Raw genomic sequence first — 25212 nt, 5'->3', positions numbered from 1 at the left:
GACTAATACGTCATGTCACTTCCCATCACTCGTTTAGGGAGATTCATCTAGAAAGTACATAACACCACTTCCCACCATTCTTTCCGAGAGCTTCCTCGAGCAAGTGCAAGTGTCACTCCCCACCACTCTCCTAGAGAGCTTCCTCAGGCTAGTACACTCCATCACTCTCCATTACTCCCCATCACTCGTCTAGGGAGATTCCTCAGGCAAGTACACAACACCACCTCCCATCACTCTATTTAAGAGCTTCCTCAGGAAAGTGCAAGTGTTACTTCCCATCACTCTCCTAAAGAGATTCCCCGGGTAAGTACAAGATGTTATTCTCCATTACTCTTACAATGAGCTTCCCCGGGAAAGTGCACATAACCTCATTTCATAACCCAGTCAATATATCTCATCATATAGATATATCCATGACATTCACATCATACACAATTATGATTTGAAAAACCCATATGATAACACATCATACAAAATCATTCCTCAGTAACAACTAAGAAGACTTATCATAATCATCATCATGTTGTTAACCACAACAACATTAATCCATCACATCCGTACATATAGTTTCACATATGCATATCTCATCACAACCAAAATTCACCATCCTTAAGACCTTTAGACACTAAAGATTACCAACAACCATCCATACATAACCATAAATAAGTCTCATACCTCAAGGAACCAAAACATATTAATTTCAGCCCTCAAAATCATTGGATATTCAATGATAATCGATTATATGCAATTATAATTGATTATTGTCTCATATAATTGATTATTTTTTATCCATAATTGATTGTTCTTTGAAATAATTGATTATTCTAGTAGCTATGGCTCAAAGCATTGCTCAAACATCAAACAACCTCATATTCAGTCTCTTTCGAAATACTTTTTCATTTAACCACATGTTAATTCAAGATAACCATCCAAATAACTTATAAATGTTCTCAAAGAACTCATTTATACCAAAACATCAATCTCATTAAAGGTTATTAACATTGGTTATACCAAACATTCAATAGAAAACACTCAAGGTTGGCTTCTTTTCTAGCATCACAACAGATTCATAACTTACCAAGAAATTAAAAACTCTTCATTTCAAACTTAAGATTCAAAAAATTACACACCAAAAAGGAAATAATAGCCCTTCACTTGCAAATCCTCAACCTTTCACACTCATTATATCAAAAGTTCATTACCTAGTAAAAAACTTCTCATTATACTAAAAACTAGTATGTTCAAGCTTATAATGTTTTTAGTCCATCATACTTATGGTTCATCATACTTAGAATCTAAAACATATAATCCAACCAACATCAATTTTAGTCACATTATAAACCCATACATAAACTCATCTCATATTCCAAACTGAAATGATTTCAACAAGCATAATTACATACATTTCTAGGTTACATCATACTCAAGTCACTACAATACAGAAGAAAGGTTTGAAAGGTTATTCCCTCCATACAACTCTTCCTCAAGGTCAAGATCACCTCTTAAACATATAAATACCACAAAAAATAACTAAGAAAGTTGATTATAACTTTCACCAAACCAAGCATACGAAAATCCTCCTATGCAAACCAACATCATATGTTTGAAATCCTCAATTCATATCCATACTATAACTTCATATTTATATGCTCAAAATTAACATGTTCATTGTCCAACATACTCAAAATCCATCACACATAGTCCAAAGAACACCAAGATCATTTATCTTAATAACCTTGTCTAATAATTCATCACATATTTCCAACTGAAATGTTTCCAGCTAAGCTCAATCACAAAAACGTCATAGACTCATCATATCCATTTCCTCACAATCATATCAAGACATTAGGAAGGTACGATCGTCCTACTAACCTCCTACATCTCTTCCTCATAATCAAGATCAACACATAAATACTACAAAAATAATAGAGGAAGTTGATTTCCACTTTCAACCAACCAAGCATACGAAAATTTCATTATGCAGAAACAACATACTCATCAAGCCTTACAAATCAAACATCCAATCTTGAATACCTTTATCACAAGTTTAATCCCCTTCTTCGCGAATTTTAGGCAACACCTTGCTCCTCTGCACCTCAAAAGCTCTCTCTACACTCACAACTCACTCTTCTCTACACTTTGAACACCTAACTAATTGCAAAGCTACTCGTGGCCTTTAGTATACAAACCAAGGGAATTCCATGGTCCCTTTCCCACAATTTTTAAGCTAATTTTTGAAAAGAAAGCTTTGTCCATACTCCTTTCCAATCCAAAATCTCATAAAGTTTGATATGGGGAAATATTCCCACATTTCCACGCAAGAAAACATGTTCCAAGTTGTCATGTTTCCACATCTAACATAAATAATCGATTAAAGTAGGTGGTAACCGATTATCTTAAGTCCAGAGGCCCTAAAACGTGGTTTTATCTCTAGAATAATCGATTATCAAGGTTGATAATTGATTATTTTAAGTCCGTAATCGATTATCATTAGTGATAATAGATTATCTTAAGTATGAAACCTAAAAATTAAGTTTTCTTAAAGGAATAATCAATTATCAAGTGTGATCATCGATTATCACATCTCATAAACTAAAAAATAAGTCTTCTTCTCATGCTCCAAAGGTTCAAATATTTTCACGATTTCTCCAATTTAATTGAATCTCGTTAAGAAGTCAAAAGTATATGTATTTATAATCAAATTAAAACCTTTTGAGTCTAGTTTCCAACAAAAAAGAGTAATCTCCTTTGAAGTTATATGGAGAAAGTTATGATCATAACAATCAACAAAGGTCATAATTGACAACAAGTTATCTTACACATGTTTTTGGGGTTGACACAACTTGATATGTCTTGAGTTTGCTTGGGTCTTACATTGGGTGCCTAGTATGTATGTTAGTTGCTTTTTTATTTTGCTTTCTCTATTATATATGGATAGAAATGTTGTGATGCTTTAATGTATGCTCAATAGTATAACTTGAAATATATGGTGATAGTGAATAAGGTTATGTATGTGTGGAAATATGGTTTGAGAAGACTTTCTAAAGGGAGATTCTTGTTAGTTGTTTCATGTATGATATGTATGAATGTAGGAGCTCAATTATGGGGGTTATTATGACACTTAAATGGGCACTCATTTTCAAGTAGAGAAGGGTAAGACATGTGGTGAAAGTAACAGAAGGTCCTAATCTAGGTGTTCTATCTTGATCTAAGACGCAGAATGAACTAACCTTGTGACTATGGGGTGAAACCCAATTGGCAATGACTCTGTAGAGTAGTAGAGGTCACTACAAGTACATGACTCGTCATAGCTCAACATTCATACTTGTATCCAGATAATCAAGTATAGGTCAATGATATGCTTAGGATGTTTGCGATTTTGGATGAAATGTAATATATAATATTTTATGAAACCCCGTGTTTAATTCTTTTAACATTAGTTTACCTTTTTTATGTTGTTTGTTGTATGAATTTGAATGATCACCGAATAAATGTGAACAAAAGATGAGATATATCAATAATAGATTCCAGCCAAAAATACATATATATTCGACTGTTCTTACTTAGTTAAAGTTTCTTTTTAAATTAAAATTGTAATGACATTTTTTATAATTAAATAAACAGTGTTCATTAGAATTATGTATATGAAGTTGAATTATATTTATATATCTTCATTCTAGTTTATTGATTTTGTAATATTTTCTTATTTTATATTATTTAAATGAAATGTCCCATGTTATTGGATTTGATAAAGTCTACTTAAATTATATCACAATTTCATATAAGTAAAATCAACATTTAGTGGTTTATTAAAAAACAGTGAAACTATTAAGCATTTACAGAATAAAAAAGTTATCAAATTAAATATAAACAAACAAAATATTTCTAAATGCAGGAAATTGAACCACAACGAAATTCTTCGGAGATATGCATGTGATCAAATGATGGAGATGGCCGAGGCATAAAGTTTTAAACCAGGAGCATTTTTTTTCCATTCTAATAAAAAAAAAAACTGAAAATTTTAACCATTCATTAAATAAACATTTAAAATTGACTTTTATTTCATATGTAATTTTAGTCCTTTTATAAAGTTTTAATTATAGGATCTTTCATTGATATATGTTCATGCAATCACTAATCGAAACTAATAAATACAAAATGTGTGTCAACCTAACATATTTATTGCAAGTTTATCAATAAACTTTAGCAATGGACCACCTATTATTGTGACTAACAACTCTAACTATTAAATGATATATTAATAATCAAATAATTAAAATTACTTAATTTTGAGAAACTGAATTATTAAATGTGTTTATAAATATTAAAATTACACACTTACAAAAAATGATAGGGAATAAAAACGAATTTAATTATAAATTAAAATAGATAATACTTAAATTACTTGCAATTGAGTATTTTGTTTTTCTTTTTTTTTTATAGATTTTACTTAGTTAAAATAGTTAAATATTTAATAATTCAATTTCCTTAGATAGTAATTGAATTTATTTTAATGCATATATTTTTTTAATTTAAAATATTGATACTAAACACTACTAAATAATTATTAATTTTAAATTAAATTTAAAAATAATTTTAAATATTTGACAATTCTAAAACTTAAATATTTAATAGTTAAAAACATAACATTAAATATTTTTAATTAGTGTTATTTTCAAGTAAAAAAATCTAAATAATGTGTGGAACTCAATTAACAATGTGCTCAAAGGGTGGGAAAAAAAAATAGAACAGGGATGAAGAGTTGTGAATAGTATGGACCCATATGAAAAGGAATTAAAAATTCATTAACTTTCTAGGATAATTTGAATCTGTACTATTTTGAATTGTTAAAATTTTTTATAAAAGTTTCAAACTTCAATTAATTTTTTAAACGTCTTATCAAACAATTTGTTCCAGGAAAGTTTAAACTCCTTAAAAAAATGAACTACCATGTTAAATGCCTTCATCCAAACAAGTCCTAAAGAGAAGGTCATTATTGATGGGCAAACATCTCATTATTATAAAGATATATTAGTAAATTCTATTGGAGAGAGTTGATGACTAAAAAAATTATGAATGTTCATATGGAAGAATATATTAGTGTTGATTATGCTATGTGAAAAAGTCAATTTCAGAACCCTAGAAATAAAATTTGAGGAAAGTTGAATGAAACATGTTAAGATCAAAATTATTGACTTATATGATGTTTATTACTAATGAAGAAGATTACAAATTTTTCTTATTTGAAGTGGCATGATGATTATCATTGATTGCTTTATGTTAAAAGAAATGGTCAATAAATTATCAAGAAAGAAAAAAAAAATGGTAAAAATTATAATAAATTGAAACTTAAGAAAAAATCATTAAATCATCGTGTTTTGAGAATTTAAACGTAGTGTTAAGATTTGTTAATCAGTTTAATTTTCTCAAAAATTCATCCCAACAATCTAAGATAAATTGTTTTCACTAAGATAAACTGTTTTCACTGTACAAACGTTATTTCCTTTAATAACATGTTTGTAATGCGTCTAAGAATGTAGAAAGTCTCTGATTTCACAAGCGTGTGAAATATATGAAAATTCTAATGTAAACTTCACATTTTCCAAAAGAAAAGAAAAGAAAAAACAGATTTAGTGAACTTTCTAAGCTATCAGAGATGATTTTAAAATCTTTGAATTGTAAGTAAATTGATTTCTTAAAATATTGTAAGAAGATATATTATTTGGGTTCAAAAAAACTTTGCATATAGATTTTTAAAAATAAAGAAAAATGATTAAAATAATATAATAACTAAGAATGACAAAATAAGGTAAGATTATCTCTTTGAACTGTATGCAGTCTTTGCTCCCCTTAAAATCAATCAAATTTGCTTGCTAATGAAAAATGAGTTGGGAAGTTGGTAATCATTGGTGGATCAACACACTCAATCTCCAAATATATAACTTTAAGAGTTAAATATGTTTTTGTTCTTTAACTTTAAGTGAAAATTGAAATTAGTCTCTCCTTAAAACTTTGGTCTAATTTAGTTCCCGAACTATAGAAATGTATGAATTTAGTCATTTTAACTAAATTTTGTTAGGTTTATTTGATGTTTCAAGCATGTTTCATGATAACATTTGGGTTGTTTACATCATTTGACATATTTTTGCTTCAATCTTAACTGAGAAAACATTTGAAACATCAAATAAAGTTAATAAATTTTGGTTAAAAGGACTAAATTCATACATTTATAAAGTTGGAAGACTAAATTAAGCCAAAGTTTTGAAGAAGGACTAATTCCAATTTTCACTGAAAGTTAAGGGATCAAAAACATATTTAACCCTAACTTTAATTAAAATATGAAAAAACAAAAACTTTAGTATATTTTTCATTTAAATATTAACTTGTAATTAGTGATGAAGAAATTAAAGATATAAAAAACTATCAATACTAAAAACACACACACACACACACACACACACACACACACACACACACACACACACACACACACACACACACACACACACATATATATATATATATATATATATATATCGACAAAATATTAAAAAATTTACAATTACAAATTTTAGTCATAGTTTTTTAATAGGTTTAATAGGTTCGGAGGTCCTTATATTTGCGGGTTCGTTTCAATTGGGTCTTTCAATTATGGAACTGATCAATTAGGTCCTTAATTTGGTAAATTTGATTCAATAATAGTCTTTTCGTTATGCAACTAAGATGTTAACTTTTTTAACAGGTGACAATTGAAACATTCAAGTGGCACAGTTTAAACTCTATAGGTGGATTTTTATTATTTTAAATTGTGAAATAAATTAAAAGCAGAATTAATAAATGATTTCTGGAAATATACTGCAAAATTAGGGAAATTAGGGTTCGTAACTGGGTTATGCTGGCATTTGGGGAAGCACTTCACCTTCAAATTCAAAGTGGAAGAAGCCCCATCGTCTCTGTCTTCACCTCCAAAGGAAACAACAAAACCCAAAAATACACTTCCAACGAACAACCACCACCATCCGAAGAGAAGCGTTTCACCAAAGAAGTCGTGCAAAAATATTTCAAAATGGTTAAGCCTCTCTACGTTAGAGTCTCCCGCAACTTGTACTCGTTTATGTTTCTCCTCGCCGTCTCCGCTGTCATTGGGAACATCTTCTCTGTGATCTTGACCTTCTGCTTTGCATTAGGTTCGCTTCTTCTTTCTCTTCTGTTTATTTCCATTCTCCTTTCGTTACATTATATAATCTAATCTGAACTCTTGATCTGCTTCTATTTTCCTCCTATCGTCATGGGTTTTGCCTTTTCTTATCGTGTTTTTAATCTTTTTGGGTGGATTGTTGTCATTGTATTCTGTTGTGTGATGTCGGGGGCTTTCGATTGAGACATAAATGCGTATTTTTTTTTTTATAAAAATTGAAACTTGAAACATGGGGTGGAGGTTCGCCATTTTCTTGGTTGGACTGTTTTGCTTGTGTTGTTTTGTTTTGTTATTTTAATCTTCAAAGACATACAAATTTGTGTTGTGTGGTTAATGTTTTTCTTATCCTATTGGCACCATGTGCTATGCTTAAGGTACAACAAGTTTTGATGGATTGTTTTATCTGCATTGGGAACTTTGTTGGGGGCCTTGACTGGAGCTTTGATAGGACAAGAATCTGTGAAATATTTCAAAAATGGATAAGCCTCTCTACGTCGAGAAGAGGGAAAATGCGGTCAGAGAAGCGAGAAAATGAATTTAAAATGATAAAAATCCAAACTGTGCCACTTGCTGCCTCAGCTTGCCACATGTTAAAAAAGTCAACGCCGTTAATTGCATTCAACGAAAAAGTTATTATTAAATCAAATTTATCAAATTAGGGATCCAATTGATCACTTCCAAAATTGGAGGACCCAATTGAAACGAACCCACAAAATATAAGGACCTCTGAACTTATTAAACCTTTTTTAATATATATTACTTTAAAAAAAACAAGTTGGTATGTTTGCAGTCTATTGGGTAGATATTTTCACCTTGACCTACTCATTTGAGGGTGAATCAATAGAACAAATCTCATATTATCATTTCTAATAATATCAATTGAATATAATTCAACTTTAGACCATTTTGGTGTAATAAAATATTATTTACGTGTTAACACATTAAATGTTTATGATGAAACCTTATATAAACAAATATAAAAAACATATACTACTATCATTACAAAATACAAATTTTACTTTGTTAATTGTTAATCTATGTTAATTATAAGCGAATAGATAAAGATGTGATGACAATATTGTAATAGTTTATAAGTTTTTATATAAATTCTCAAACGCTTATTATAAGATGTATTTTTTTCATGTTAATTCCACGTATTCTTAACATGAAGTGTAACATTTCATATAAAGGATTTGAAAATCGATAAAGAAATGTGCTTAAAACATTGATTTTTTTTTTCTTTTTTCGAATGCACATCACCTTTTTCTTCTTTCATTCCATGAACACAATTGCACCTCCTTGACTTTTTTGTAGTGATTATCATGTGAATATCATTTCTCTCATTCCATTTATTATTAGCCACTAAATCATTCTCTTCTTACACCTCCCCTTGTATTCTATCCTTCATTACATCACCACCTCCAAGTACATTTTCTTCTATTTACTTTGTTTTGTTTTAGTTTTTATACTCAACACTAACTTGAAATATTATTTTGGTTGGTTAGTTTGAAATATGAATGGGTTAGTTTGAAATTGTTGGTACATTGAGATTGATATATTAAGTTTAAAAAGTCTAAATTTGGTTTAGTCAACTCTTCTTACTAGTTTGTAATTTTTGATAGCTTTTAAAATAATGACTATAGGGGTTTCAATTAGTTTAAAATTGAACCTTAAAATCATTAACATTTTGGTTAAAAACAAATGGCGAGACCTACGAAAAAAAATGTTAAAATAGGTAGGTGATACGAAATACAACAAATAATAATACTAAACATAACATAGTAAAAAGATATACCTTGTGCATTTTAACTTACACGTTAAAACTACATATATTATCTGTCTGTTATATGATATTTGGCCATTTTTAGTCTAATTTTAAGTAATCATATAGATTGATAGTGAAATATTGTGTTTAAAATTTAAGAATTTTCAAAAATACTAAAACATGAACAAACTTGCTAATGTTGTAAGTTTTTATAGTTGAAAATTTGGTAGGTGTTGGTTAGGTTTAATAACCAAATATCCCATGATTGTATCAATATTGAGATCAAATCTCATTTTAGGCATTAAAACTTACTATACTAAAAAAATTATTCTACTAATATAATTGTTTTATATTGTATATCTGAATAAAATTTGATATTGTATCTCTTAATGAAATTTGTTTCCGAGTTAATAAAATAGTTAATCCTTGTTTTATTAAATTTTAAATTGTCTAGTTGACCCATTTCAAAAGATTCGCCATTGTTTAATGTATTATCAAGTGTCACATTCAATTTTTATGAAATTTTGGTATACATGTTTTTCATTTTTTCTTTGGAATACACTTGAATGTAATGAATTTAATTCGACCACTTTTTGTGTATTTTACAAGGAGATAATGTTACATACTATCAAATTTTTTACATCTCATATTAAAAAGGAGGATGCTACAATAGAAGATGAAATAAAGAACATCTATAACATTTCTAGAGTTCTTTGAAAGAGGGAAAACATTATTCTTATTCAAGTCTTATCCTGAATCATTTGATCAAGTGATGACTCCACCAACACTTGAAGTTTATCCAAGTGGCATGACAACCTTCCTTCAACCATAAGTTCTCTTTTTTTTTCCAATTTTTTTCTTTAGTTTTTTCTCTTTTTCGAATTAGATTGAGTTTGTCATCTTTTTAATTTCGTAGGTAGCCTATATGCTATAAGTTCTAAGTTAGAACGAGGACCGAAGGGATGGAAGAGACACGATAGCGAAGATCAATCCATCTCAATTAAAAAAAACATTGCATTGGGCATGCAACCCAAAAAGATCGAAAGACTGNATCAGGTGGTAGCTTATTTGTTGTTGCTCGTGCTACTGGAGGATCCGGGTCTTGCTTACGAACATCAGAATCTTTCGATCCCAAACATCAAAATATAGATCACTAGCATCTGACTCTTCCTAACGATCACGAAAGACAGAACCCTAATCACCACTAGTACTAGGATCCCTTAAGTAAATTATGGATCTTATTCCCGATAACGAAGATCAGAATTTCTATTACGAGCATTCGTAACTGAATAGCATCATAATCTCACTATCGATCTGTAGTTGGCCAACAACATAGGCTAGGCACCATAGAACATGCCACAGTGCGTGCCATAACAATGATGACCACCATAGTAGTTGATAGGCATATTAGTGTTAGCCACCTTTTTCCAAGTCTTCCTACTTGTTAACCAATACTTGGAGTTTCTCCAAGTGGCATGACAACCTTCCTTCAAAGTTCTTTTTTTTTTTCATTTTTTTTTCTTTAGTTTTTTTCTCTTTTTCAAATCAGATTGAGTTTGTCATCTTTTTAATTTCGTTTTTATTTTGCCCTAATTACGATTTCATGTTCTTTCTTCGGAACAATATTTTCACACTTAATCATATGAATTAAATTTGTGTCAAATGTCAAGCTTCAATTTAATATAATAGTGAATGTCTTTGAGTTTCATGTTTTTGTGTTTTAAATTTTAAAAAATAAACAAATTACAATTTCTTAATTTTTAATTTATTAGTTTAATTTACACTTTCATTAAGAGCATATCATGCAATCAATTAAAATGCCTATTAAGAGAGATTTAAAGTAATTTCATTGAAGCACAAGAAGTAGTTATCAAATATGATGAGTTAGTTATTAATGACAAGACAATGAAACCCACATACATGGGACTTGTCAATAACATTCTTTGTATATAGACTCTTTTTTGTTAAATTGAAGAAAAACCATGACCTTTAAACATGTTAAACACATTTATTAATCATTTGAAAGAAAGTTTGATTAAAAGGAAAAAGTATGATGTAAAACTTGATGGTCAATAGTCTTATACAATTTCTTAAAAAAAAATTATGGACTCCAATTCTTAAATTAAGAACATGATATTGCATTTTAAAGGTTTTTAATTTTCATAGAGATGAGAAAAATGTACTGTATTGAATTGCTAAAAATATTATGAACAAAAAAGTAGTTTGTTTGAACTAAATTGACTAAAAATTAGTTTAGAGGAACTAAACTAAACTATGTTTTGTTTTATCAAACTACATTGCATTAGACTGTAGCGGATCAAATTTGGACAAATTTTAGTTAGGCTAATTAGGTCAAATTCAAACGAATTTCGACTGAGTCGACTTGGTCAAATTTGACCAGATTTCGATAATGAGCGACTAGAACAAATTTGCGCAAATTTCAGCTGAGGCTAACTTGGCCAAATTCAATCGGGATCGACTCGGCTGAATTTAACCAAAATTTAGTTGCGATTGGCTCGGCCAAATTTGACTAATTTCGGTTGGGGCCAATTCAGTTGCGGTCAAATTTGGCCAAATTTCGATTATGGGTTGACCTCACCTGTCTCAACCTTCGATCTGACTCGTCTCAACCTTCGATCTGACTCATCTCAACCTTCATCCTAAACTGACTCCTCACAACTTTTGGCTTAGACCAACTTGTCTCGACCATCAACCTAGATTACTCTATCTTAACCTTCAACTTAGGTTGATCCCTCTTGACCTTTGATTCGGGCCGACTCATTTTACCCATCTCAACCTTCAGTATAAACCATCCTATCCAGACAGTCTCGATTTTCAATTTAGGCTGATCCAGACATGATCAAAATTTATCTAAGTTTAATTCATAACAGTTTAGTTAAATGCGAATCATAATTCAATTCAATATTAGAAGAAACGTAGACAAAGTTGATACCAAATTTTAATGTATTCCAATGGAAAAAAGAAAATTAGTGTATGAAACTTTGATAGTTTTTTTAAATAGGTCTATATTCTTAACTATTTTGCTACTTATTCTCTCTTATATATGAGAGGAATCAAATTATTAAAAATTGAAACATTGATGATTGGCAATTGAAAAAAAAAAATGTAAGAAACTGTTTGAAATTCTGGTTGATATATGATTTATAGGATAATAATACTTTGAAAATGTATTTTTGACAACATTTTAACACCATCTACGTGTCATTCTGTAATTGGTCCATGTTGGTGTTTATAATTATTGTTGATTGTAGAATAATTTTGGACCAATCACAGAATGACGCGTAAATGATGTTAAAATGTTATAAAAAAAATGTTGTCAAAGTATCATTATCGGAGTAGTTAACTTAATCATATCTTTTCTCTAAAGTATTACAATGTACAAAAATATGTTCATATATTAGGAGACTAAATTAATACAAATTTTTCTAGAATATTTTTAATAATTATATACCAAAAAATAATTGACCTTAAATTTATTTATACAGAACTGAAAGGAAAAGTGAATAAAAAGGCGAATTCAATTAAGAAAAGAAATATTTTGACAATAATTTTTTGAGTATTTCACAACTTTTGTTTTTCAATGATAAAACATTGAATTAAAATATAAATTAAATCATTTAATGAACATTTAATAAAAATGATTGTAGCTAGTTATATACAATTAGAAGGTTGTTAATATATATGATCATTCTTGCGTCAAAAACGTATAACCCGGAATCAGCGCATTCCTTCCTTCAGACCAAAACGCGTTTCACTCGCTTTCCCACTTCAAACATGCTATTTCTTCACTGTCTTAAATATAATAATATCACAAAAGAAAATGCCACTAGCTTTTCATGCCCTTTTTTTATTTTTATTTTTACTTTTTATAACAAGACAATCATTGAATTATAAATGGAATTACCAAATTTTTTCGTAAATTTTATTAAAAATATTTTTTCATTAATTTCATCGTTAGAATATCTATGTTATCTTGACGATTGTATATATACAATTTAGTAACACGTTGGTTGATACAAATGGTAATCATTTATCCTTCAGATAGTAAATATCGAAATTTTATTAATAATTCTAACTGAAAAAATAACGCACCAAGAAAAAAATAGTATAATTTAAGTATTTATTTATCAGTGTATTATTAACTGGATTGTAATTTGGTAAGTTGTCATTTTCGATCTTGTATACTTTTTATTTCGATTAATTTTAAGTTTTGTAAATATAAGTAATTTTATAAAAAAAATTATCAATTAAATTATTCTTTTAATTGAAAATTCGCATATCACATTTATTGCAATATAACATTTTTATAATGTAAATGTTAAAAGTAGAAAAGACAGAAAATTTCCATTATCTTCGCATTTCTTTTTGTAAAATAAATTAAAAAAAAAAAGTGTATCTGCAGGAGATTCATTCCCAGTTGAATACATTTCTTTCCCATTAAAAAAAGTGGTCGAAGAAAAAGTTGGATTCAGTCTAGATTCAAATATAATAAACAATAGTTAATTTTGTACAAAACAATGTTATCAAATTTATTTAATTTATAAAATGATAATCAAATTTAAAGGCATATATTTTCAAAATAATTATATAAAATAAACTAGTTTATTTATATTATAGTATGATTTTTTGTGTAATGTTTGAGAAAAATATATATAAATGACACGAGAAATTAGAAATAAATAAACAAATTAACGAAGCAGTGTAACATGGTCCAAGAGGTACGACACCAAACAACCAAACCAGAAGACCATGTTTATCTACCAAACTATCTTTGGATTCATCAAGCTCAAGGTAAACTCAAGGTTGGTCTAATCTCTGACTGTTTCTTTATATGCTTCAATCTTTAACTGCTCTCTCTCTTCTAGCCATCCTTGACTTCTAATTTATTTACCTTCATTTCCGGTTTTTATAGTTTGTGATTTGTGCTCTTTTGATTCCATTTTTTTGTCTTTCAAAAGGGTGTCCTTGGAGTTGTATAAAGTTCGATTCTTTGTTCTTTTCACCAACTTGGGTGTTCAACTGTACTAACTATTCATTACCTTTTGCTGTTTTTTTCGTAGTTTTATGACTTCCCCCTTTTTTTTGTGGCTGTTATTGTTAATATCAATCATTGTCTATTAAATTTTTTAACGTTGTCTGAAAAATGAAAAGATTTTCTTTCTGTTTTCTGGTCCAAGCTAACTCTCATTTTGTTGGATGAGGATACGAATCTTTGGATTTGTTGATTATTTTAACAAAACTTTGGTTCAATACTTGGGGTTTGACTTTGATGCTCACTTAGAGGGACTTGAAGTTCATATTCAGATCTTGTGTCTTGTGTTTCTATATGATGCAGGTTTTGAGATCCGAGTGATGAAAATTGGATATTTTTTAGCTGTAGCACAATTTTTTTCAGTGTGAAGGAATATGGGAAACACATGTACCGGTCCTAGCATTTCAAAAAATGGTTTGTTTCAATCGGTTTCTGCAGCAATTTGGCGGTCTCAATTGCCTGATGAATCAGTGTCCAATAGAGAATCTGTAAAAGAGGAAGCAACTAGTGTGCCCGAAACGCCTTTGCCTGTCCAAAATAAACCTCCTGAGCAGATAACTATGCCGAAACCTGAAGCCAAACAAGAGGCAAAATCAGAAATAGAACCAGCACAAGAACAAGGGAAGAAGAGGCACAAGAAACATGGTTCTGTGAGGAGAGTTTCTAGTGCAGGGCTTCGAGTTGATTCTGTGTTGCAGAGAGAGACTGATAATTTCAAGGAGTTCTTCACTCTTGGAAGAAAACTTGGACAGGGTCAGTTTGGGACAACTTTCTTGTGTGTGGAGAAGGCAACAGGATATGAGTATGCCTGTAAGTCTATTGCAAAGAGGAAGCTTGTCACTGATGATGATGTTGAAGATGTGAGAAGAGAAATTCAGATAATGCACCACTTGGCTGGTCATCCTAATGTTATATCCATCAAAGGTGCATATGAGGATGCTGTAGCTGTTCATGTTGTGATGGAATTGTGTGCAGGTGGAGAGCTTTTTGATAGGATTATACAGCGTGGTCATTATACTGAAAGACAGGCAGCTGAACTTACCAGAACTATAGTTGGGGTTGTGGAAGCTTGCCATTCTCTTGGTGTCATGCACAGAGACCTTAAACCCGAGAATTTTCTCTTTGTCAATCAGCAAGAAGATTCACTTCTAAAAACTATTGACTTTGGATTGTCTGTCTTCTTTAAGCCAGGTATTTTCAGATGGTCTTGCTTGTATTGTGATTAAATAAATGGTTTTGTTAATGTTTCACTTTAGGGTTGATTTTAAGCAACTAAAATGTAAAACGGTTTTACCGAGAAAGAAAACGTTTATTGTGTAAAAAATATAGAGTGCAATAGATATTTTATTTCAATAAAACATTTATTTTATCAGAAGCCAGTTTGGTCTGTGCAAGTTTAGTTTATCTCATTTTAGTCTTACTCTGTGCACCTGCATGGTGTAAGATCTGAAAAATAGTATGAATGTATACTTACTAACATAGTCAGATTGAGGTGGACTGAAATATGAAGATTCAAACTGGTATAATTAGGTTGTAATGAATTGTAACATTCATAAAGACTTCATTTATTAAACCAAAAAGTCGAGTCGTTAAATTAAGAAAATAAAAGCATACCTTTTGAAGTCCAAAATCAATAAATTTTCATGTGAGCACATACACCCTGATAGGACTGGAGCACAAATGGGATGGAAATATCATTGGACGCTGAATTTGATCTGCAGGCGTCTTGGTTATTTTGGATTTCTTAATTTGCTGAATATTTTACATGCAATATGTTTCATAGAACTGGATTAATATTTTAAGGTGCTTGGCATTTGCCGATATGCAATGTGTTGCTGTTGCTTGTGTATAAACTTGTTTGTCATACAAACTTTTTAGTCTTAAAAGGGGTCGATAATGTTTGTTGGCCTTATCAAATCTTTGAAGTTTAGAAGGCTTCTCCATCTACTATATCCTAAATTCATAGCAACAATGTAATATCCCTTTTAGACTTTTGAGAATTTCTGTATTACATGCAAATGTTCTATGAATTCTGTGGAGAAAAACTTCATAATAATCTATGTATATGTTATCTTGTCTAAATTTGGGATATGTTTCTTTGACTTTTAGTATTTTACCTTCCGTCCTGCAATTTTGTTTATACCCATATAAGCGACTACTGTATACTGCAATTAGTGTTAGATCGATGAGCTGTTAACGTTCCGAGTATTTACTCATTTATTTTTAGTGTATTATTTACACACACATTGTGATTAGGTAGAGAAATTGTTCCTCTGAGGGACTTCTGTTCTGGGATTACAGGTGGTATTTTCAATCTTTTATACAATTTTTCTACCTCTGTTCAGTTGGTTCTTGCCCGAGTAATTCCCCACATGTGTGTATAGATGTAGATATTCTATCAGGTTTCCAGAATTATGTGTTGGAAGTCTCACATCGACTAGAGATAGGACCAATTCAGTTTATATAAATGGATGCAAACCTCACCCTACAAACCGGTTTTGTGGGGTTGAGTTAAGCTTTAAAGTCCATTTCTAACTATGAATCATGAGCCTGTTCATTATTTTAACTGAAGCTTTGTACAAGTTGAAGAAGTAATCTGATTCCATGGAGAAAAACTGATGATATTTCACTTCCAGGTGATATCTTTTCTGATGTGGTGGGCAGCCCATACTATGTTGCCCCTGAAGTCTTGCGAAAGCGATATGGTCCTGAGGCAGATGTGTGGAGTGCTGGTGTTATTCTTTACATTCTTTTGAGTGGAGTACCTCCGTTTTGGGCTGGTGAGATCTTTTGGATTTATTTTGACACTATAATTGTGATCTCCTTTCTTATACATTTATGCCACTTCTTTTTTCTGATTATTACATTTCTCCTCCTTTGTGTGGTTTGTTTGGTATGCAGAAAACGAACAGGGAATATTTGAACAGGTTCTAAGTGGTGATCTTGATTTTTCTTCTGATCCATGGCCTAACATTTCTGAAAGTGCAAAAGATTTAGTACGAAAAATGCTTGTTCGTGACCCTAGAAGGAGGTTGACAGCGCATCAAGTATTATGTAAGTATAAATTTACTAATTGATAATTCAGTCATGATCTTGACATCTCTTTAGTCTTTACTATGTTGTGGGAATTAGTTGAACAATAATGATCTTGACTACCTAGAAGGGGGATGCTCATTTTTGTAGATTGAGCATTAACTCTTTTTAAAAGGAGAAATTCTTTGTGAAGGGGAAACCTTTCAAGGGGCAATCTTGTAACATGAACTGCTGTTGGAGGTCCCTGATGTAGGCAACATGAACTGCTGTTGGAGGTCCTTTAGGTAGTCCTGTAGTCTATGCTACAGGCAATCCTGTAATATATGACTTCCATTAGTTCTAGTTGATTTAACCTCGTTGGAGATTCTGTGTAGACTAAGACTAAAGCTAAATTATAATATATAAGTGGGGTGCAGTTCACACTTTACAAGCCAATTGTGAGGTTGAATTAGGCATAAGCTCACTTATTAAAATGGCATCCGAGCCATTTAGAGCTTATTTTAGTAAAGTTCTTAAGGTTGTTGTGTCACCTACTATTGGACTTATGTTAGATCATCTACAAATATCTAATCCCACACTTGACATGTTCATTCCTCAATGTTGGAGATCTCACATTGATTAAAAATAAGGCCAAATTATAATTAATGAGTGGGGTGTAGTTCTCATCTTTCAAGTTGGTTTTGTGAGGTTGAGTTAAATATAAACTTGCATATTGACAAACCTTACATATAGGTAGACAACATGAATTATTATTGGTTATATTTCTAGTTGATGTGTGATCTCTACATGACCAATTGAGTTTAACCTTGCAAACACTGCCAAATCTTCATTATTAGCCCAAATGTGTGTTTCCTCCATCTCAAAAACATTGATCCTTGCTGAAAAAGATCCGACATGTTAGACCAATTGTTAGAACCTAGAATTTGAAAGAGAAATACAAGAAAGACTTTAATAAATAGAATGAAAAGAACAAGAAATATGAAAGCACTCTCTCCTCCAAGTGTTTCTCCTTTCCCAAATAGCTAATGCTCAATCTAAAAAGGAACCTCCCTCTCTTCGATCCTCCTATTCATTGATATGATTGACCTGACCCACAATATTCCTTTAATTAGTAATTATTCTATATCCTAATACTTTCTTACATTTGAACAATGCGGAAATAAGTATTATTATTGACACTATTTTAGCGTTAAATACATTTGATGCTTGTGTATGAGTTGTATCACAAGATTGATGTTACTTCTCCTTTGTATTACAGAAAGTATAATAGTTCTTCTATGCTATGTGGATTAATCTTTTCTATGCTATAGGAGTGACCAAGCTAGTTACTTTGGGCATAAATTTTACAATCATCATTAATTTGAAATAATATGGCATTCCAAACTCAATTTTTCTTGCATATATATGTTTAATTGCCTGTAGGTCATCCTTGGATTCAAGTTGATGGTGTAGCTCCTGATAAGCCACTTGATTCTGCTGTATTAAGTCGCTTGAAGCAATTTTCTGCTATGAACAAGCTCAAGAAAATGGCTCTTATAGTAAGTCTCTGCGGGATGTGGAACTCTGAAAGTCACGTGTCATATAATTTAGACTTACAGATACATAAAATTCACAAACGTGTTATGTGATTTGGACTTGTAGATAGATAACATTGATTATGGGGATACTTACACTATGTCTTTTGGATTGGAAGTCTTTAATGTGCACCTTTTCATTTAACAATCGTTTGCCATTTTTGCTTTTCAGATTATTGCTGAGAGCTTATCAGAAGAAGAAATTGCTGGCTTAAAAGAGATGTTCAAGATGATAGATGCAGACAACAGTGGTCAAATCACCTTTGAAGAACTTAAAGCTGGTTTGAAAAGAGTGGGTGCTAATCTTAATGAGTCTGAAATATATGATTTAATGCAAGCGGTAAGTGTTTTTAAGCTTATTTTATAAAATTAAAAGAAATGGGGTTTACATAGAGTATAGAGTATGGTGTGCACAAAATCAATGAGAAATGAATATCTTTTGCAATGGTTAAGCTTTCTGTAATTATAGTTACTTTAGTTTTTACCATACATTTCGGTTAAATATGATTTAAATTTTCACATCCTTAAATATGTAGCAATAAATGATTCTTAAGTAATCTTGATTTTGCAAGTCCTAATTTGTAATTTAAATGAGACTGTTATTTGGTAGTCATCTGTGCTTCTTTGTAGATATCGCCTTATTGACTAACTTGAAAACATTATCATTTGTTTTTTTGTTTGTTTATATATCACATGCCAGCAAGGTCATGAACTGTTTGATATTTGAAATAAAACTTTACTATATTCAGTAAAATATACAGGTAGCTGATGTAAAATCAAAGAAAAAGTTGAATAAAAATTGGATGTTGAAGCATTATGATTAAACCTCTTTTTTATCAAATATTCATAGTAATAATGTATTTTGTTTAATAGGCTAACTCTAAGCTCTAACTTATTACCCTGCCTTGAAATTGTAGGCTGATATTGATAACAGTGGGACAATTGATTATGGCGAATTCCTTGCTGCAACATTACATCGCAACAAAATTGAAAGAGAAGATAATCTCTTTGCAGCCTTTTCTTACTTTGATAAAGATGGAAGTGGCTATATTACTCAGGAAGAACTTCAACAGGCTTGTGATGAGTTCGGCATAAAAGATGTTCGTTTGGAAGAGATAATCAAGGAAATTGATGAAGATAATGTAAGTTATTTACAATTCTATTGGTTCCTCTTCCATCCTTGTCACTCTATAACAAATGATGAACTACTTACTTTTCTTTGGTATGATTTCTAGCTAACCCCTCTGATTTCTTCAGCTCCAAATTTTGTTTTTAGTCTACAGCTTTTAAAATGAATAGTTTTTGTCCTTGTATTTAGTTCAGAAAGCTAACTCTTTTCCTCCATATCCCCAAAAGGCTTGCATGAATAGTAGATTCATTACAGCTGAGAATGAATCTTATTTTCCTTTAGAGAATTCATTTGACTGAAAAAAGAAATCAAGGAGGCATCAAATCAATGAATTCATAACTGTTTGTAGTTATTTTGAACATCATGGTACAGATGTTCCAGTTGTTAGTTTGTACTTGGAACAACCACACTAATGTAATGTGCTATATGTTCAATGTTTTACTAAAAAACTGAACACCCTTTAGCAAGAATATGATGCTTAAATAGAATATATACAATTTATGGTTGATGATTGATGTGAGCTATGTTTTTGTCATATGCAGGATGGACGCATAGATTACAATGAATTTGTGGCTATGATGCAAAAAGGAAATCTTCCAGCAATTGGTAAGAAGGGCCTAGAAAATAGCTTCAGCATTAAGTTCAGGGACGCCTTAAAATTGTAGTGATCATTGTCAACATTGAGATTTTATTTTTTGTTTTTTTGTATTCCTTATTTCATACACCCCTACTTTGTTTTTTAAAGGTTCAAGATTTTATGTTATGCTCTTTAAATGGATTTTTGTAATTACGTGAATATATATCAAAGAGGTATCTGGCGGAATATATTGCTGTTATTTATTTGCACATTTATTAACTCTCTTAGGGCTCTTTGGTAAATAAAAATTAATGAGGAAAAAAAAAATTAAAGACATTAATGAAGAAGTAAAACGAGAAATGGTGAGTTGAATAGAAAATATGAAAAAATAAAATATAAAGGTACTGATAAGTGTTATTAGACTTTTTCTTTTTGCACCTCCTGGATTACTATCTACACCGCATACTAACATCAGCAAGACTAAAGTGCCCTCATTGCATTATGCCATGCTGCTGCTAATTGCCATAGTCATTGTCGCTTGTTGCAATCTTTGATGGGAAATTTGTTGCAGAAAGCTGTGAGTGTAATGCATCACTCACAGCTTAATTATATAGGTAATATCATAGGTAATATTTTCAATTATTGATGGAGAATTTAATTTAATTAATAAGCTGTGAGTGTAATACAGTGTATACTGTTAACACAGTTAATAATTGTTTTAATTCCAAATTCCTCTATTTTATTTGTGGCCGGCCTAGGCAGTAAATAAAAAAAAATATCAAACATGATGTTCACTTATTTGCAGCATTTACGAAAATTTAGTTTATGATGACTACATAATGTTAGCAAGTAGGTTATTTCTTCTGTACAACTTTCTGCATTTTCATTTTTATAGAGTGTGTTTGAGATAAAAATACATCACTTTTAATATATTTATAAGTTTTCTTTTGAAAGTTTACAACTCTCGCATTGAATATAATTAGAAAAAATTATTAAAAATCTACATGTGAGTAAAAATCTTATATTAAATATTCATTAAAAAGTTAAATACTAAGAAAAAAAATCATAAAATAAACACATTCTTTTAAGATTTTAGATTATATAACGTAAATCTCTTAAAAATTTAAATCATATTTTATTAATATTATGTCTTTTTGATAAATTTTCTTGAAAGATTTATAATAATATCAAAAGTCGATAAAACAAAAATTAAAAAAAAAAGAAAATAAAATATATGGTGAACAATGGATACATAAATAGAAATTTTGTAAAGCATAAGAAATTTATAAGTTAGAAATAACTAAATAAGATAATAATAAATTTAAAAGTAAGATAATAATAAATTTAAAAGTAATAGATAAAAATGAATTATGTGTTTAGAAAAAGTTGTGATAAATGGAAAGGTGATGTTATGAGATGAAACAAAAACTGAACACATAATATTGGAAGAGTTGGAGGAAGAAAATCAAAGTCAATGGCTCCCCAAATTCTTCACAAAGCAAACTAACTTTTACCAAAATTCTTTATATATATGAAGTAAAGATAATGACTAGTGACTTTTACATACACCAAAGGGGTGAATATTTTCTCTCCCAAGTGAATTATTCTAACATCAAGACCATCATAAAGCAATGTGAAGAAGAAAGAGATTAAAAAAATGAAGTGTATGGCTCCTCAACTCCTTCACAAGGTAAATGACAAACTCTAGCACAATTTTCAAGCCATTAGTAGCTTTTACACACAACATTGAAGTAATATTTGCACAATTATCCTTGGTTAAATATTTCTTTATATACAAGGTTTGATATTTTAATGCTCTTTAACAAATTATAAATTAAAACTTGGAGAGGTTTTGTCTAATTTTTGTCTCTTATCATCAAACAACAACCTTAAATAATATAATAATGTTAACATTGACTTATATGCCTTGTAGAAGTTTGATAACACCATCATGTGTAAATTTTTGAAACTAAATGGTGTTTTTGATCCTCATTTGTTCATGTCAATTGATAACATCAAACTAGTTAGTAAGTGACTGAAAACATACACTTTGCTAAAAGATCCTTCACTATCTCGGAAGATTCTTAAGGAAACATTTAGGAACTAATACCTGTCAATATATTTTTATATGAGAACTAAAAACAAAAACCTAAAAAAGTTTAACAATCACAATAGTAGCAAATCTTAATTTATTAATGAATGAATATGGTTTAATTTGTAAAAAATTTATAATGAATAAAATGTTATTTTAGTCTTTATAAGATTTTTATTTGATGTATCATCCTTAAAACAATAAAACAATTATATTTAGTCCTATGATTATGTTACACTTTTTTTTTTTATCTACATGAAAATAAACTAAAAAAACTTAATAAGAAATCACACTAAGAAATCTTATATACTCTATTATCTTATATCAACTAAGAAATTAATAATAATTAATTAAATAATTCTCAAAACTTACCTTATAGTTCAAATCTAAAAGAAACATATATATCAATCTTATATTTCATAGTAAATAGATAATATTTAAAATATATATTGCCTATTTTGATTACTATATTGTTTATTTATTTTTTTTAAAGTTTAACATAATCCATTACAATAACGTGTAATTATAAATTGAAACATAATATATTTTTATAAAGATGGAGATAATCTCTACAACACTTTTATATCTTAACTTTTAAATTATCTTTATCTTCATTTGAGCTTCTCAATCTCAGAGTTTGAGATGAGAAATGAACCAAAATATATTTAAACATTTATGTCATGAATATATACATGAGGTTCTAAATATATATTTAATGAATAATAAATACATTAAAACTTACTATCCTTAAACGATTTTTATCATTAGATCTTGGTATGCTACTCAAAATTTTCAATAATATCTAATAAAATACTATTTTCAAAATTTTTATATATATTGTGATTGAGAATTGATATTGTTAAGAAGTAAATTTATGTCTAGTTCATGTAAGATTTTTAATCTATTTTCTTACGTAGAGATATATTCATATCACGTATAAGACCAGTGATTTAATAGCGATCTAATAGTAGATGGAACAATAGACTCAATAAACAACAAATTTTGCTATGATAGACTTTAACATATACTGTAATACCATATTAAAAAGTGGATTTTAAACTTAACTAAAGCTCACAAGACTAACTTGTAAAAATGAGATTTATATCTAGTTATATATAATAAATTGACCTTATCTTTAGTAGGGCTTCCAACACACTTCCTTCACATCAAGACATATACATCTTAAACGTGAGACTAGACATTAATGGATGGTCCAATAACGGCCTAATATCGGATAAAATAATAAATCCAACAAACAACAAACTTCGTTAAAATATATTCTAACTCAACTCCGTTACTGTCTTAAGAAGTTAATTAAATCAAACTTAATCCCATAAATTTAACTTGTAAGACGAAGTTTGCATTATACGATAAATTGACGTGAAATGGTGTATTAAAAGTCGTACACAAATTAAAAGATAAAACTTTATCTTATTTAAATAGATACAAAACCTCACATTTTAAACTAGTTACTGTAAGATTGAATTAGAGTTAATTTTCTTTCTTAAAATATATACATTTACTTTTGGTTTAAATCTCTTTTTGGTCCCTAAGTTATAAGCGGATGTTCAGTTTAGTCCACGTTTTTTAAAATGTAAATCTTTGGTCCTTAAGTTATAAAAAATGTATCAAATGAGTCATTTTTTAACTTGAAATACTGTTTTTGGTTGTTTCTTAACAACCGCTACATCTTTAGATTGCTCTGATTTGTTTCTTAATAATAAGAGCATTTTAAATTGTTCTTTGTACTTTGACCATGAACATTAAGAAAGGACTCATTTAATACATTTTTTTTAACTTAGGAATCAAAAGTTTACATTTCTAAAAGCGGAGACTAAACTGACTAATAACTTAGGGACAAAAAAAAAAGGTTTAAACCTTTAGTTTTCTATTTTTCTTTCTTATCACGTCACATAACTTATAAACTATTTATTTTCTCTCTCTAAATGTATATTAGATGTTAATACAACTTATTGGTTTCCATGTTTCCCATTATAAATAATGAAGAGGTTGAAGTTTCCCCCACTCTGAATCTCAGCATTTGTGTGTTCGAAAATGAAGATTCCATTTCCCCGTGTGATGTTGTGCATGATGATGCTCAGTGGTTTTGTGATTGAAGCAGTGGTGGCAGTGGGAGTTCCGGTGGGAGCTCCGGCAGCAGCAGCAGCAGCTCCTGCATCAGAGTGTTGCAATGTGATGGAGTTGGTTCCATGTGCGAATGCCTTCACGAGCTCAACGCCACCGTCAGCAGAATGCTGTGAAAGACTGAAAGAGCAACGGCCACCGTGCATATGCGAGTACATCACTGATCCTGCTCTTGGAGGTTTGATCAACACTCCCAATGCAAAGATGGTTAGTGACAGTTGTGGCTCTCCTATGCCAAACAATTGCTAATTAATAAATTAGGGTTAAAAATCTTACCTTTCTTATTACTTTTCACTTTTCTCTTTCATCAAATTCTGTAACTCCTTCTTCAACCATAACTTCTCTTACGTTTACCATTTTTTATTTTTCACTTTTATAAATACAAAATATTATTCTTTTTAATGATTATATTATTCTAAAAATCAGTTATTCAATAGTCTATGAAGTGTCAAAATATAATTTATTTACTGACAAAAATGATTATATAACTTATTTTAAATTTTAACAAACTTTTACACTTGTTTTATGTTTATTATTTATTCTTTATTTTTTTCTCTTTTTCATATACAAAAATTATATTTTAAATGATTATATTATTTTAATGGTGAGTTGTAAAGTAGTAGTTTGGTAGAGTATCAGAATATAA

General features: G+C 29.8%; 2 protein-coding genes across 3 annotated transcripts; both read left to right on the top strand.

The window, feature by feature from the left end:
• The first annotated feature begins 13671 nt into the window (after window positions 1–13671).
• LOC106772133 (calcium-dependent protein kinase 1) lies at window positions 13672–20600 on the top strand. Of its 2 annotated transcripts, none has more exons than XM_014658325.2 (8): window positions 13672–13786; window positions 14320–15207; window positions 16653–16796; window positions 16918–17070; window positions 18472–18587; window positions 18796–18963; window positions 19541–19765; window positions 20295–20600. In XM_014658325.2, exons 2-8 carry the CDS (start codon window positions 14391–14393, stop codon window positions 20415–20417), a joined length of 1746 nt encoding a protein of 581 aa, XP_014513811.1. In that variant the 5' UTR covers window positions 13672–13786; window positions 14320–14390; the 3' UTR covers window positions 20418–20600. The 2 variants fall into 2 exon arrangements, with proteins under 2 accessions (XP_014513811.1, XP_014513812.1); XM_014658326.2 differs by having other exon boundaries at window positions 13677–13775.
• A 3876-nt stretch (window positions 20601–24476) lies between these two features.
• On the top strand, window positions 24477–24815 carry LOC106770188 (non-specific lipid-transfer protein 2-like). The gene has a single exon (XM_014656010.1). The coding sequence runs from the start codon at window positions 24477–24479 to the stop codon at window positions 24813–24815; it is 339 nt and encodes a 112-aa protein (XP_014511496.1).
• Window positions 24816–25212: the final 397 nt, after the last annotated feature.

The sequence above is a fragment of the Vigna radiata genome, chromosome 8 (assembly GCF_000741045.1).
Source record: "Vigna radiata var. radiata cultivar VC1973A chromosome 8, Vradiata_ver6, whole genome shotgun sequence".
NCBI classification, from domain to species: Eukaryota; Viridiplantae; Streptophyta; class Magnoliopsida; order Fabales; family Fabaceae; genus Vigna; species Vigna radiata.
The sequence above is the reverse complement of the archived record's forward strand: the minus strand, read 5'-3'. Positions and strand labels throughout refer to the sequence as shown.